This window comes from Python bivittatus, unplaced genomic scaffold (genome assembly GCF_059951505.1).
Source record: "Python bivittatus isolate LINGU-HERP-01145 unplaced genomic scaffold, Pbiv_v1 ctg000850_np1212, whole genome shotgun sequence".
Classification (NCBI taxonomy): Eukaryota; Metazoa; Chordata; class Lepidosauria; order Squamata; family Pythonidae; genus Python; species Python bivittatus.
This window is the reverse complement of record NW_028277112.1, coordinates 17240204-17256743: the sequence shown is the minus strand read 5'-3', so window position 1 is coordinate 17256743 and position 16540 is coordinate 17240204. Positions and strand designations below refer to the sequence as shown.

At 33.8% G+C, this 16540-nt stretch overlaps 1 protein-coding gene across 16 annotated transcripts in view; it reads right to left on the bottom strand.

Moving 5' to 3' along the window:
* Positions 1 to 464: 464 nt before the first annotated feature.
* The window catches only part of PPIP5K2 (diphosphoinositol pentakisphosphate kinase 2), a 61566-nt gene continuing 45490 nt past the window's right edge, over positions 465 to 16540 (bottom strand). For 6 of the 16 annotated variants that reach the window (XM_025171838.2, XM_025171831.2, XM_025171832.2 and 3 more), the window contains 8 exons: positions 13702 to 13863; positions 12316 to 12385; positions 10178 to 10297; positions 9378 to 9440; positions 7406 to 7465; positions 5518 to 5667; positions 4100 to 4228; positions 465 to 2856 (listed from right to left, as the gene is read on the bottom strand). In XM_025171838.2, coding sequence (XP_025027606.1) covers positions 2825 to 2856; positions 4100 to 4228; positions 5518 to 5667; positions 7406 to 7465; positions 9378 to 9440; positions 10178 to 10297; positions 12316 to 12385; positions 13702 to 13863 — 786 coding nt within the window. In that variant the 3' untranslated portion in view covers positions 465 to 2824. Of the gene's footprint in view, positions 2857 to 4099; positions 4229 to 5517; positions 5668 to 7405; positions 7466 to 9377; positions 9441 to 10154; positions 10539 to 12315; positions 12695 to 13701; positions 13864 to 13890; positions 14956 to 16540 lie in introns of those variants that run through there. The other 10 variants (XM_025171837.2, XM_025171834.2, XM_025171840.2 and 7 more) reach the window with 10 other exon arrangements.

Sequence of the window (16540 nt, the reverse complement as noted above, 5' to 3'; positions counted from 1 at the left end):
TTTGCACCCCTGGCTCATAGCGACATGTCCTTTATTTATACTCATTTATAAATGTATACCAAAGTATCATATCATTTGGTAACAATATTGAGGAGCTATTTTCAGCATACTGCCATTTTGGACTACATAATACTGGTAGCCCCCATTTTGCGATCCCAATTGGGACTGGCAACTCAGTCGTTGAGAAGCAGTCGCTAAGTGAAACCACGACTGTGCTTATGATCTTACTTCAGCTTTCCTTTGTTTTACAGCCTGTGAAGGTCATAAATGTGAGGATGGGTCATAAAGTTACTTCTTCATTACCATCATAACTGTGAACAGTTGGTAAATGAGGCAGTTGCTAAACAAGGACTACCTGTAATGATGGCTCATATACCTACAAGGACATTTATTTAAGGCTGTAGCACTGTATTCGGTCTTGTCTTCTCTTCAAATAGAAAAAAAAAACTGTTAAAGATCAAATAGAATGGGTGCTGTTTTGCTGTTGACTCTCTTTTATTTAAGAGCACATTGAATTTTTATGCCAAAGCTTTGGTTGACTGGAATGTTATACATAATTAAACAATAACATTTTGTATAGAAAAACAGAACATGAATATACATTCATAGGTGAGCAAGACAAACATTGTCCATATTAAAAACTTAAATTTTAGAAGATGAAATGCAATGAGAGTTGTGAACCCATCATATATTTGGTATCTTAAATAATAAAGAATTGCTTATATAATCTCATATAATATGCACAGCAATGCCATGGCAAACTTAATAAGCAATTATACTTTCATGGAGAATTACTGAATGAGAAGTATTTTTATTCTTATAAATGCACTGAAACCAGGCCTCTTGTAATATAAAAAAAAATATTGCTCTTCATGAATTATAGTGTTACTGCAAAGACTGAAAATATATCAACCATTCAGTAATTCATCAGGACATAAGGGAAGTCAAAGGACAACTAATATATAGGTGTTGACAAACCTGAATATTTTTTTGAAAGCACAGTTCCAGTTTTTGGGAGATCTGATAGCACTAATTATCATTTTTAACCACTGTATACCAGTAGGTGTGATTAAAAGATCAGCAATATGGGTACTTGGTATATGGAGTTATGCCCATACATTCAGTGATGAAACAGTAATTTCACAGATTTGGTAATGTTGCAACATCTTTTCATTTGAAAACATTACAAATGACAGCATGTACAGACATATAAAATTACAATCATGGATGTAAACAGACCAGGTGTTTCTGCTTTTCTAAAGCCCTGTTATCCATATATAGGACTATACTTTAAACAGTATTCTGCAGAAACCTGTGTCGAAAGCATTTTAAAAAAAAACCTTTAGAGAGTATATAAACAGGAAATTAATTCATAAATTATGAAATAATGAAATCATAATTAATTCATGCCATATAATAAAGCATAGGTTGTTAACAATCTTGCACAAATTTCAGATATTGATGTAAACAAAGAATCTGGTAAATCATGTATAAACTTTCCATAACTGACCCCCAACACTTCTACATTCAAATAGGAAAAAGTAAGAGGTACTTCCACACCAAGATTGAGCAGGCCAGATGTCAGTTTAGGGCAAGGTAATAATTCATGAATACAGGACCTTTTGGGCAATAGACCTTTAGCTAGGTAAGCACTACTGTGAAATCTCACCAGAGGTACCTCAAAAGAGTAGGAAGGATGTGATGCTTCCAGAAACCATATTTAAACTGGAGCATGGAGGAAGATTACAATCTAAACCTTACACTTGACAGATGAATGACTGAATGGAATGGAGTAAAGGCCAAGATTTTGTTCCCAATACAACTGCTACTGACAAAGAAAATAACTGATATGGAGTGAGAATGAATTCTTAACTTAGTGGTGAGCATGCATGAAATGCAAATAAAATATTTTGCTATGAAACCATTAGCTCTGTTACATTAGCATTAAATAAATGTTTTCTTTTTAATTTGTTTTGGTTGCCATGACTTTTGTCAAGTTAGAAGAAATCTCCAGTGAAGCTGATCTGTGAACCAAAACTGAATTTAACTTTGAACAATACAATTATACAATACTATATATATGCTATTAGTGCTTACATGACTCAAAATATATGTCACATTATCTTTAGAGTAATCATTTCTACAGCGGGCTGTTCAATTTTCCTTGCATTTTTCAGGTCTAAGGACCTAAGCAATTTTCATCTGTAATTCAAACAACATGCATATGTACCAGAAATAAAGTATAACTTGCTAAATTCTACTTTAGGGATTGGTATTCAGAAAAGTAGCCATTAACCAGAGCCATGTTAATATTTCTTGGTAATGAAAAAAAAAATAGTAAGGTCTTTTTAAAGACCTACTGTAAATCTATCCCCAAATAATGGCCTTTTAAAAATCTTTTTGTCTCTTATCTCTCTTTCTAGCTGCGTCTGCAATACAAACAACTACGCTAGGCTATTTTGGCTTTGCATTGTGCGCATATTTTGGACAACAATGATGGAAATATTTTGTGCAGTTTGTACATTTAAGATATCAGAAGTGTAAACTTTGTTGCTTTTTATATTTTAGAAATGAAGTCACCTTTAACCTGAAAATATACAACATATGCACTCCAGCAGTAATTTTATATACAACAAAACACATTCTTTGTGGCAAACGTGATTTTAAAAACTGCCTTTTTCTGCAAGGATTTCTTTGCTGTAGAAGAGACAACGGAGTGTTCCTTCAAGTTTTGCATGAAGTGCTTAATTCCTTTTCAGAAAGCATTTTACCACTAACATCACACTAGCATTATTTAAATCCTTTTTGTCTTCTAATGCTATAGTCAAATATCAGGAACTGAAGAACCAGTGGGACCTGCACAGAAACAAAACAATATTTCAGACAAATTTAATGCTGAATTCATAATGCCTCATTTTGAGTTCAAAACAGTTTCTACAAATGAGCTTAAAACATTTCCATAACAACACACAGTCCATTTGGAATTTGCACTGTACTATAAATATCTGGGTTCAAACTCAAAGTGGTGCTTTGCACACCATTAAAATACATGCTTATGTTTTGTGAGCACAACTAAATCTGAACAGCTAAAAGTCCTTTTAAAGCTTAAAACTAAGCTCCTTCTCAAACTTGACTACATCAAGAGTTTACTCACATTTTTCAATTATTTAAATGTGTACTTACCCACTCCTTTGAATCACCCTTAAAACTAAAACCTCTGGATATGTGCTTTACATCAGATATCAATTTAAAATTGGTAATCCTCCAGCTAAACTTAATATTGTAGCTGCATGTAACTTAGAGAAATGCTTACAGTATTGGGTCACATAGAGCTTTAAATCTGAAATTGCAATTTTTAATGGAATCCCAGGAAAGGAAGAGGGCTGGAAGCAAACTGAACAGTCCTGACCAAATGATACGTAGTAAGAAAGTCAAGGTATTGTGAGCTACAATGTCATACAAAATGTTTTCAACTATAGTCAGTTAAATCAAGATCTGCAAAGTATGGAAGAACACTGCTTCTGGAGCAATCAAAACAAATAAGAGACTCTGAAAAACATGCTGAGCTTCATATTAAAACATGGTTATTATATAGTACTTTTGGGGGGGGGGTGTCTCTTTTTTCAGCTTTTTAAAATCACTGGTGCAAGCAAAATGTATTCTGTGAAAAAAAAAAGGGCAGTTCAGAAGAGTTTCTTATATGTACAGTATTTCATTTCCATAGGTCAAACAATTTTTTCCATTTGTCCATCTGTAGATTGAATACCACTGTGAATACAGGATACTTTTATTTATTTGTTTGTTTCTTTCTTTCTTTATACATACATACAAACATACATACATTTATATAGCCTCCCATCTCATATGCCATCTCTTAAAGTAAAAAAAAAGGTCGCCTGCTAAGGAAACTTATTTCTCATCTTGTTTAATTCAATGGTGATCAATAAACTATTTCAGTCAGATAAAACGGGAAATCAGGTTTGTAAAGATTTCAATTAATTAAAATTATATATATTTCAATGTTTAAAGAAAAATATGACCAATTAAAAGCTTACTAATATGAGAGCGTTTAAAGAAGACTTTTTCAAACACTACTTACCTGAGGGACTTCTCTCAACAGATCTCCGCCCTGCAAAGTCTTCAAATGATGTTGGTTGGATTTTAGCAGGAGTGTAGGTATTTAAAGAGCACTTTCTTTCTGATATGGCATCAAGAAATGATGGAGACCCTAAAAGGATTAATGGAGGCAGCAGAAGAAGGGATTACAAAATTGTTTACCCTTATTTGCCAATTCACCAAATCTTATCAATACTGAAGTTATATAACAAAACTAAATACCATATTACTTTTTGAACACTGCTACTACATCTTTTGGAAATAAAATAACTCCACCTGACTTTGGGAAGTCTCATCTCCTTCATCCCCTCTGATCATAAACCACCCCTTTTAAAAGTTGGATTGATCATCTCTGCAGTATTGTCAGGTGTGTGCAGAACTACCTAAGGAATGGGAGAGGAAGTGCACTTCCTGGAATTTTCAGCTATCAGTATGAGCAGTTGGATGTTGTCCACTGTTCTACATCTGGCTGTACATTTATTCTTTTTTTATTCATTAGATTTATCTCTTGTTGTTCTTTCAGGAGTTCCAGGCAGTATACATAACATTCTATCTCAATTTTGTTTCCACATAAATAACCCTGTAGAGTATGTTGGGCGAGAAACTGCAACTGGCCCAAAGTCATCCAGTGAGCTTCCATGGAATTGAATCTGGGTCTTCCAGTCACAATCCAACACTTTACCTTCTATACTACAATCTCACACAGACTAACTAAGTAATTTAGTGCATGGAAAAAGTTGTGAGTTTTGCAGGGCCTTCGGAGGTAGGTGAAGCTGATTTAAAAAGTAGGTTTGAAGAAGAAAATGTTGGTTGGGGTGGGGGTGGAATAATGAAAGCAACTTAGACTTTAGGGATCTTTAGTATTTATAGTTGTGCAAATAACCTTGGTTATTATATTCTAAACACATAAGTCTGGTAATTGTATAATATTGTTGCTAAGCAAGATTCATTTTCTTTAGATTCAGCTGAGTTCTGTCAAAATGCTAAAGCAATGGAGAAATAAGAATGATTATCTGCTTGTTTTGAAACTGTTTTATCAGTCATCCACTAAAAGCCTGGCCATCAAAACCTGAGTTTTCAACAGGCCTTGGGGTAAGATATGTACTCTGAGTTGTCTGGAATCGGGTATTTTTAGATCCATGCAAACAAACAAGCAAATTAATAAAATTGTAGGGTGGTCCCTCCTTTAATCTGAATTTAATGAATGCAGACTTTTATTCATTTTTGGCACTGTGTTTTGTACTATATTGTTACCTGTGTCTAAGATTCTGTTCTTTTTAACCTTACTTATGTAAAGAGATATGTAAGCAATCCAGAGTGCTAATCCTGGTATTTTAATGAATTATCTACACTTAGCAATGTTTTACAGTTTGAAAAACAGAACATATAATAGATAATTACGAAAGGAAGCTGTAGATGTCTGTGGAAAATTTTCACATGAGGTTGAGGCTGTAATTGAGGCAAGAAATTCATCCACTTGCTTTAAAGACAAGGAGTTATGGAGAGTTTCTAGAGGGCAGATTGAAGGCACCATGGAATATAATTCAAAGCCTGGAAAAGAAACAGACACACACACACACAGATTTTCACCAAAAAAGAAAACACTGAATTCTTTTTCAGGTAGTGAAGTGATCTACAGAAGTTTAAAGCCACAAGGGGGGCGGGGGGGGGGACTATGCCATGTGTAGTGAAATACTTTTCTGCACAGCAAACTTCTGATTCTTATTTTGACAATTCTTTGATCTCATCAGTAGTAGTTCCAAAATTTTGCCTGATCTTTTGATGAAAATTTTCAGGGATGGTACATGTCAACAGGAGAATCAAGAATTGCCAAAAATCACTCTGGGTCTCACCCAAGTAACATCTGAATATAAGTACACAGACCACTTCACATACTAAAGCAATACTCAGACCAAAGGATTCATAGGTTATTACACATGAAACTGATAATTCTATATAAACGTAATACAAGAACATGCATATTTAAATTAGGTAGCAATTTAAGCATCACTTACACAGTTATAGTCTTACAGTCACATCAATGTATACATTTCAGCAGAAGCCATATTTAAGAATTAGTTAAGTTAAAGTTTCAATATATCCCAAGGCTATTTCTATAACCAATGAAGCTGGGCTTCCCACCCAAACAGGAAAATAACTTGGAATATTTTAAATTATACATTTCTGAGATAAAATTTAGAAAAGCTCCTTTCATAAAACTTCAACATGCAAGATTATATATGTATTATTTAATACCTGCCTGATTAATTATATAAAAGTTATTTTAGATGAAATAACTACAGGAATTCTAGTATTTCATAAATAAGCAAACTTAACTAAACAAATAAATATTTGAGTGTGTGTATGTGTGTATACATGAGAGATTTGAAGGAGTTTCATTAACTGATTGTGACAATGCCCCACAAAATGATGTCCATATAAATTTTCAATTATATTGTTTAAAGAATGAAACTATATTTTTACTTAGATTGCTAAATTATTTCCAAGACATTTATTTCAAAGACAGGATTGTAACTGAAGAAGTAGTTCAAGGGCACATTTAAAATGTAACATTAATATTAACTCTCACAATCTCTCAAGGGTTCCAATACCATTTTTGCCTCCTTAAATTAATTTTTTAAAACCTATAACATTTCATATGTAAAGTAAAACTTACTAAGGATATTTGGGCATTTTGTTTAATCATAGCAATTAACCTTCTATGTATAATTCAAATTAATTGTATTTAATGCTTGGCAAAATAAACAACAGGATACATGCAGGCAAGCGCAAACCCTTTCTTTGCATTACAGTAAATTCCACAAGAACTGCAGCTTTTCTTTACCACAGAAAAATACATAAGCACAAGTAACTCTAGGATTACAAGAAGGAATTTAGTAGCAAACTTTTTTTTTCCTTAAAGAGCTCATGCCTATCCTAATGCTTAGACATCAGTACCTTAAAAAAAGCGTTCAGGAAAAATTGTATTATAATTAATCTCTCTCCTTGGCTAGACAGTGGGAAGTAAGTAGTCACACATACACTCAACTTTTAGCAGTTTTATTTTCTAATGCTCTTAGATATTTCCTAAGAGGCCATTTCTATGAAGCAAAAATGAAGACTTCCTCCTTAAGTTACTGTCTTTTAAAGAAGCCTATCTCTAATCAAACAATAGCTCTAGGGTAATTTTTATTGCGATGCGTATATCAAAATGGAAGACAATGAAAGGGTTAGCGCAGCAACAGAAAGCCACCCTGCCGTCTTACATTTGAAAGCTATAAAGACATACCACTGGAGCCTAGAAATCCCTCAGAGGAAACCGACCAGCACCTAAAGAGGTCTGGATGTTCTGCACAGAGGCCCAGAAAATAAGGTAAAGCACTGTCAGTAGGTACTGATTTCACCATATTCCTTGTACTCAAGATGAAAGAAGGGGAAAGACTGAAACAGGTTACGGTTACCAAAGTTAAGAGAAAGAGAGGCTCCAATGAAAAGGTGAGGAAAACATAATAAACCATGCCTCTGCTTCTAAGCAGAGTCGCTACAAGTATATCAGAGAGTATCTTTAAGATTCAAATAAATACCTAAAGCATGCAGTAAATTATTAAAGATGCTAAGAAACATATTAAATGGATCAGAGAAATCTGTGTAATGTAGTTGTGCATAATATACTAAGTATATTAAGCACATATAATTTAGATGAAATGTATTTAGCTATTTTTTTGAACAGAATTTTCTTAATTATACAAATATGTAATAGTTAACATTAAAAACCCAACTTTCGGTTGCTTTGGGTTACTGCACTAAACTTCTTTCTCTTTTTAGATAACTTAATTTTAGAGTTCAAACATGTTTTTAAATTTTCAAGCCCATACGGTATTTATAATAGTAATAATCTTTTTAAATATTATTCATAACTAAAATGGGTTGCATGGGGCAACAAGAGTTGTAATTGATCCTGGGGGTGGCTGGCACCCTGATGACACTCCCTGAGCTGTTTGCCAATTTTATCACCCCTTGGAATTTATTTATTAATTATTTAAGATAGTTTTATACTGTATTTTAATTGATTTTATCTCTTCTGTAAACTGTCCAAAGTCGCTTTTTAATGAGATGGGCGGTGACAAATTTGATATATAAATAAATATATATATAAAAAATAAAGTAGACCTGTTATTTCCTTAGATTGTTTCTAAACATCAGATAAATCAAAGAATTAACTATAATTCTGTAGTTTCAGTAAGACCCCACATTACTTCACTACTATTGAAGTCTGTTACTTAATAGTACTGGAAACTTTGAATAAGGATTGAGGCAGCACTGTTGTTGTGGGGCAGTCAGTTCAGTTTCTGCAATAAAAGGATTGACTCTGGCAAAATTTGAGCAAAATGTTTCATATGGGAACAGAAAAAAAAATTGTTTTCCAACATCTAATTTTAATGACCAAAAAAAAAAAAGTTTTGAATTCATTCACAGACTTGGGGGGAATGCAGCTATATATCAATTAAATAAAACCCAGTACCATCATAACGGGAAGAAAATTGAAGGCAAACCACTTGTATTAGTGTTAGTATACTGTACTGTTCCAACTTTTATTTTAATCCAATGCAATTTCAAGAAAGATGATAGGTTTCATTTTAAATGACAATTCAAATTAACAGCGGTGCTCTTACCAATAGTTGATAACGAAATTAAATAAACAGTACCCCAAGTTTAAAGGCAGAATAGTTTGGGGTGCTGGAGACAAAAAGAAGCAGAAATATCTTTTCTTTTTTGTCTTCTGAGATTCCAAACACCATTTGATGGTTGCTATTGGAAATAAAATGCTTAAGTAAATGGACTTTGACCTCATTTAGCAAGACATTTCTTATGCTGCAATCCAAAGATTCAGGACGAAAATATCTAATGCAGCAAGAAGGCAAAGAATATTATGAAGAAAGTCCAAGGAGCTTGAAGATCAAAAAAGTTTTTAAAAACATGTATTAAGATGTATTCATTGCTTCAGTCATTTGGAAGAATGTGTATAATTAGACATGAATTAATTTTTCATATTATTTCCCCAAAAGATTTGATGTGTGAATTAAAAAATAATGAAATTAAAAGATGTAAAGATAGTTAAACAATTGCCGTACCTAATAATTGGACAAAAGTCTATGTGCTTAAGGTGGAATTTAGAAAGATAGTGGGATAATAATATCCATCCCGTGTTTTGAGGGGGATGAAGCAAGGGAATATTTTTTTTAAATAAAAGCAAAACATACCATTGGTTGGGTGTCGAGCAAATGTGATAGAAAACCTTTTAACAGCAGAACCACGTGTGGTGTCTGAGAAAGAGAAAAACAGGTACCTGAAATTCAAACCAGCTACCAGAAGAGGGACATTTCAAGAAAAGACAGGAAGGTGGGAAGAAGGGAAATAAAAAAGTTAGAAGTGGCATGCAAAAGGTATTGGAAAAAGTGCATAGGCCAAATAGATTTAAAAATCAATAAACTTTGCTTGATATTAACCAGGGCTTTAATGGAGTGCATGGACATAAAGGATAGGTGTAATTGCAAATTTGATGTACAAAACTGTACATGATTAGCATTAATGTCCTGGAAGTGACAGTAGAAAAAAATACATGTGTTTTTTACTCTCAAGGATGTTAGAAAATATTACAATAGCATTCAAAATTTGGTGCTGGCATTTCCATTAACTGTCCAAAGCCTAAACTTTAACTAAAAAAAAAACCCTATATTTTTTTACTGTTTCATTCCTATCCAATTTCAAAAATTTCCAAAATATAAAATATATGTGATACTTCAGAATGTTAAAATTTTGTACAGATTGAATTTCTTAAAGCTTTTACTTAGAAGATGTGTTACAGAAGGACTAAAGAAACATTAGAGTCAACCTAATGTTGAAAAGATAGGCAGTAAGATTCACTATATTTAATACTGACAAATGATAACCCAGCCTTCTAATACGTCAACAGATCTAGGACTTTTTTAAAGCTTTGTTTAGTGTGTAATATGAGTGGACATGTGTAAATGTAAATGCATGTGCGAAAGTGTGCACATACCATCTATGCAGCCAGAAGAAGTCAGCTTTTTACGATGGGTACGAGCATAATCCTGTAGATTAGGTGCACTTGAAGACCCCCCGAGCACTGAGGTGCTAAACAGGCTCGCACAGTGAGACCCTGATGGGAGTTAGAGAAAATACATACAAAAACCAGGTGTTCTTCTATGCACATTGGGATGCATGCAGCATGCAAGCATATTGCTCTTACCACACAAAAGGCACCTTGTGGCATTGCCTTGGACAGGTTTACATTCTGCCTGTAGCCTCTTAGTAATATTTACAGTAATTTCCTGTAATAATTTGTGTTTAAAGTTCCTTTTACCAAAGATAAGGCTGTCCTTCAATGAAGGATTAACAGACTTGGTAAAGGAAAAAGGGCCAGATGGAGGCAATGCAAAATAAAAAGAGAAAGTGGAAGTATAAAGGTTAGATTTCAGAAACTCTACTTGAACTGGGGGGGGGGGGGGGAAACAGAATTCTGGATATGGCAGAACTGAACACATTTTCATATGCAATCTCCTGAAATTCTTGAGTATTTATCAAACAATGTGCTTGTGACTTGTGTCCATTTGTGTCTTTGGTAGATGGATCCCATAAATACACCCATTAGCTAAACTCATTCTACTTGTATTAAAATGTATTAATTTCAAATTAGTGGTGAAATCGTATAAAACCACTGGTATTTGTTTTTGCTAATAACTAAAAACTTATTTTTAAAAAGTAATATTAATATACAATAATACAAGGTTATTTTTCTGTGGCATACCTGTCACATTCAAATTTACATTTAAAAGTTTGAAAAGAGCCTACTGTAGTTGCAAATTATTTTTCTCAACTTCCTATCGATATAATGTGTTTCTCAGTGGAGCTTGCAATAGGAGAAATTTCCTAGTTGAAAACTGGTCTACAGTTTTTAACCATAAGCTCCTAACTGCAGTTGCCATTAATGACCTAACAAAAAACAAAATATTACTAGCACATGTGATGATGAAACACATCCAATGTAAATGAGTGCCAGATCTGTAGCAAAAGCTTTTGAACCAAAGATATACCTTTACTTATACCCATAAATAGGTCAGATTTTTTTTTCACATTCCTAATATGATATAGTACAGAGATGAAGACTGAAAATTAGAAAAAAGTAAATTCCAAAAACCAAGAGTGCTTGATGTATGCTTTTTTCTAGGGAAACTTCTGGTATGATTAATACCACATAAAGGCTATATTAAAGGAGTACAGAATTTAGCAGAGAAATACCGAAATGTTTAACAGATTACATGTAATGTTATTTGACAATATTTATACTTCTATATGCTCTGAAAGCATTATACAAGGTGGGATCCTCTACATTTAACAATGCAAATCACCAGTAATGTACTACTGACTACAAGGTATTTCATTCAGTTGCAGAAAAGGGAATGCTCAGCCTGCAAAACCTCTACACTTGCTCTGCTAGAAGACCAGCTCCAGTGAGCTGCTCCTCCCACCCTGCTGCTTCCATTCAAAGAGTGTCTATAATAAGAACTTTAGCCTTTAAAACTGGTCACTTGAGATTACTTTTTCCTCTCTTCCTCCACCATCCCTTTTTGGTTTTGTGTAGTCTTTTACTGTAAACCTGCAAGCAGGAATGGTTTCGTTGGTTTCTAATTTTATGCAACCTACCCTGAAAACCACTTTAGATGAAGATGCAACAAAAATGCTTTCAATAATATTGATAATATAGCAGAATACACTTTAATAAAATCAGTATCCTTCTGCAGTACTATTTAAAAAACAGTGTCTGGATTAAAATTAGCAGAATGTGCTGTAAGACAGCAGTTACAATAGCTATGTTTATACACTGAAAGCTGTAGTTGATGGAATTTGGGGTAGTGCAAAGAACTTTTATTCTTTTTAAAGGAAAAGGGAAGATAGCAAATAAGAAAAATAAGAATGGCTTAATTTTCAAGAGCATCTCAGCTGATACAAAGGAACATCTTCCCAGTAATCACAGTTAGTGTATTTTTGGTGATCCAATAATCAGTTGATATTAAAATTACTGTGATGCCCGGTTGCAGACTACAAGGTTATCAGAAAATATTAAAACCAGGATAGTTCCATTTCAAAGAATCAGGATTTTATTAGTTATATGCATACCTATACTGCTGGTCTTTTGCTCCACAATTGTTCTTGGAGGTCGAAAGAGACTGTTATTTTCTGATGGCGCCTGGACATAAAAAAAGAGATAAATAAGGAAAGCAGTCTAATGGGCTGCTGAATCCATTAAACTCGAAACAGCCGCCTGCTAAGACAGACAAGTATTAAAAAGCCATACAATGGGTTAGTAGAAATACCAAAATAATATGGAAGATCATGCAATTATTGCTGAAGGGGTTCCATTTCACTCATGATATCCTTGCAATGAAGTGGTGCAAGCAGGCATTCATGATAAAAACAGGACAGACACCAAGAAAATTATGAAAACACAGATAACTGTATCATTTTAGTTTACCAAATGAATACTCCTAAACTGCGCCTGTATTAGAAGGGGGGGAAAAAAAAGAGGAAATACAGACAGGCTGATGAAGTCACCATACAATCACTGATCCACACACAGCCCCTATCAGGATAAATTTCTGATGTTCTAAACCTTTAACTTAACCTTTTTTCTCTAAATCAAAACATTTTAAAAATTCAAGAGCACATGGAAACAATATAGTTTCAAAAGAAAAGTTTTCACAACAGAACACCATCCATTGTGTAGTATAAACAATATGACAACTGTTTTAAGGTATTAGCTTTTTGATTAGCATATTTAACTAAATATACAATGTTATATTAATTCTCTCCAACACTTTATAGGTCAGTATATTTTACATGACAATGGGTGAAGCACTGTGAGAAGGAGGAGGAGGAGGAGGAGGAGGAGAGAGGGGAGGGAAAAAAGTATATCTAGTTAAGGAATGGAGAAAATGATTAGTACTAATGATTTTTTTTCCTGCACAGTTAATGGCAATTGAAAATATCTATTTCTAACCCCAAATATAGAATAATCCAATTATTTCCCACGTCAGCAAGGACATTTTGTTATGTGTATTAGAAACCCATTTAGATTTGGCTGCGACCAAATTAGTTGATGCTGCTTTTATTTCTTTAGGAAAAAAAGTCTTGAAGGACAGCTAAGCCAGAGCTTATGACTGTTTCATTAGGCTACAAACTATATTCATCCATACAGTGCTGAAAGGAAACCAATTCAATAACCAAACACATTCAGTGAAAATTGTGTAGGAAAAAACAAACACATTCAGTGAAAATTGTGTAGGAAAAAACAAACAAACAAACAAACAAAAATAAGACATGCACTTGCTTTTTTCCCCCCCGGGCATTTTTGGAAGTTACTATTATTTTTTAAAATCACATTTTAATGACAGGTGAAGTAATTTACTTTGAACAAAATCCAGAACAAGGGATTAGATGTCCTTAAAGACAGTTGGTTCCTGCTTGGAATGCACAGTAACGTTTAATGAAGTAAAGTTTAAAAACCTGTTGCCATGAGCCAAAAATACTGGATGTGAAAGCCAATGATTTAGGGGAGACAGGGGAAGAAGTGATTTGTTCCCCTGATCTGCGTCTTCGACGCCCAGTACCCACACCACTGGTATAATGCAGCCACTCTGGGCTAGACACACTCAGGGGGCTCTCTTCCTGGAAATGAGAAAGGGGGCAAAAAAACAGCAAAGCATGCAACGTTAGAGTCAGAGCTAAATGGTAAGAAAATAAAATATAGTTGTTCCCTTTCCTAAATAGCTCAATCACTATGGAATAATTAATTATTCCCCATACAAAAAAACCAAAACAAAAAAGCCACAAGCAACTGCAACTATTCAGCTACTGGTTTTGCTACAGACGCATCGGCAATATTAACGGTGACTTTTTAAAGTCTGTACAGGAATGGATAAAATTGTGTGTGTATGTGTGTGTGTACTCCTCTCAGACATAAACATAGTACTGTATAAACATACACACAAACACATACAGACATACACTTTTGCTGCACTCTGTACTATTAATGCAGTATTCTTATCACATAAAATTAACAACTCTTTGGAAATCATATAACTGAACTTTGACAGCAGTAGCTTCTTAATGTTGAAGATATATTTTACTCACTTTCTCTAATACCAGTGAAATTTAGTCACATCTATCCTCTGCTCAAACCTCAGTCTTCTTTAAGTTCTAAGTGTAGCTAAATGAATCAAACCAGGCAGCAAAAAAAACAAAAACAAAAAACTTCCACATCAACAATGCTGTGGTAGTTTACACACAAATTTCAATACAGTATACCATTTGAAAAAGCACTACTTTAAGATATTAAACATCTAACACCAGGATCAAGATCACAAGGAATAAATTAAAAAAAACTTAAAATTACAGATGCATTTAAGTTGATACACACTGATTGATAACAAGTAACTTAATCTCAGCAATCTAGGGTGAAAGTGAGTAAAAGTCATTTTATTATCAAATTATTTTTCAATAACAAAAATGCAAATAAAAATCTTTCGTTTTAAATTACAATTTTCAGTATTTCTCTTTGAGCTGAAATGAATTTGACAGTATTCTTTTAAATGAATACAAAGGATGCCTTCAAAAGAAATGTAATATAATAAAATAATATTTTCTGGCTTTCCCGTATTCAAATTTCAAATAACTAAATTCAGTAAATTAAGATTTTAATTGGTATAGAAAAACTAGAAAGGATATGTATAATAGTGTTACAGCAGATATTTTTGCATCCTGAAAGAAAGCATGTTTCAAAGTATTCATACAACATGTCATTAAAAATTATAAGCAGTTGAAATTTAATAAAAGTATTTATACTACTATAGCAATACACTTTTTAACTTCTTCCTGACAAATATTATCATGATAAATGACAAATGCTGTGGAAACATAGTAAAGGAAGGAGGGATTATAGAATTTGATTTCAACAGACCAACTAACTAAGAAGTCTTCTTGTCTCAAAAGAATTCAGTCCACCTGCTAGATGAAAAATGGGAGGGCTCAAAACCACAAGACATACGTTATGTACAGCAATCACCTGAATATAGATGTTTATGTCACAAGATTTTACAGTAAGCCAGCCTGTGAATCCTGATTCCCTAGTGCTAACAGCTGGATTGAAATGTCACTGATAGCATGAAAAACTCCTACAGTGATTATTCAGGGACATCTGCAACAACAGTTACTGGCTTCAAAATGGATGTGTGCAATGTGTGCAAAGCACATTAAAAGAGGGCAGGGCTGTCACTCTGAAGCCAGTGACTGTCACTGCAGATGCCACCTCATGACCAAGCCCAGCATAATTATGACAACAAATACCAAGAGTGAACACCAAGCCAAGAGGAACAATAATTCTTCATATTTTTGGTACATTTAAGCACTTCTATCTTTGCAAATCCAGAGCTGCCGCTGTTATAATGGTTACTAATAGACGTCTATAGGCAGACCAAACTTGCACTAAGCAGAGGAAAATATATTTAAAACAAAAAACTGAGAGGGATGGCAGGTAGCATAAACACTGACAAAGTCTTAAGACCTACAGCAGACCAAGGAAGTTTTTCTGTAGTTCAAGCCATGCCAGAAGAAATACTCATAGACAACTGGGATATGTTATAATACTTCTGTGGAGTACAGAGCAGAAGCTTGGGAGCCTAGGTGTCAAACCACTACTTCCAGATGATTTAATGCCTCAGTTTTTCCTAGATAAATAATGCTAATTGTTCTTAGCTGTTTTGCAGTTTTCTTGTGAGGTCTGTCAGAAGTGGTTCGCCATTTTCTGCTTCTAGGGCTGAGAGGGAGTGACTGGCCCAAGATCATCCTAGCCGGCTTTGTACCTAAGGTGGGACTAGAACTCACGGTTTCTTGGTTTCTAGCCTGATGGTTTAACCACTACACCAAACTGGCTTGAAACACTCCTATTCAAACTAGTTAAAAATACTGAATATATTAAATTATATTGCCAAATGTTTTGGAAGTATTCATATTATTGTACTAGTATTACTCCATCCTCAGAATAAAAATGTAAGACATTAGCATACAGGATGTGATGTACTATTCTTTGAGGTTTTTTCTGCCACTGAAACTATTGATAAAAAGGGCAGTAAGCATCTTAATTAATCTGTTTCACTACTGTGAAATAAGCTAATTATAGCAAATCTTTCTTTTTGAGTCAGGACATCTGATTTTATGATTTTTGCTAATCCATGCTCCAAGTGTCTAGGACCATCTCAATTTTTTATTGCACCTAGAATCTGGATTAGGTTCTCCCTAGGTTAACATGTGGTTCTATAATTTAAAATTACAGATAAAATTTATTTTC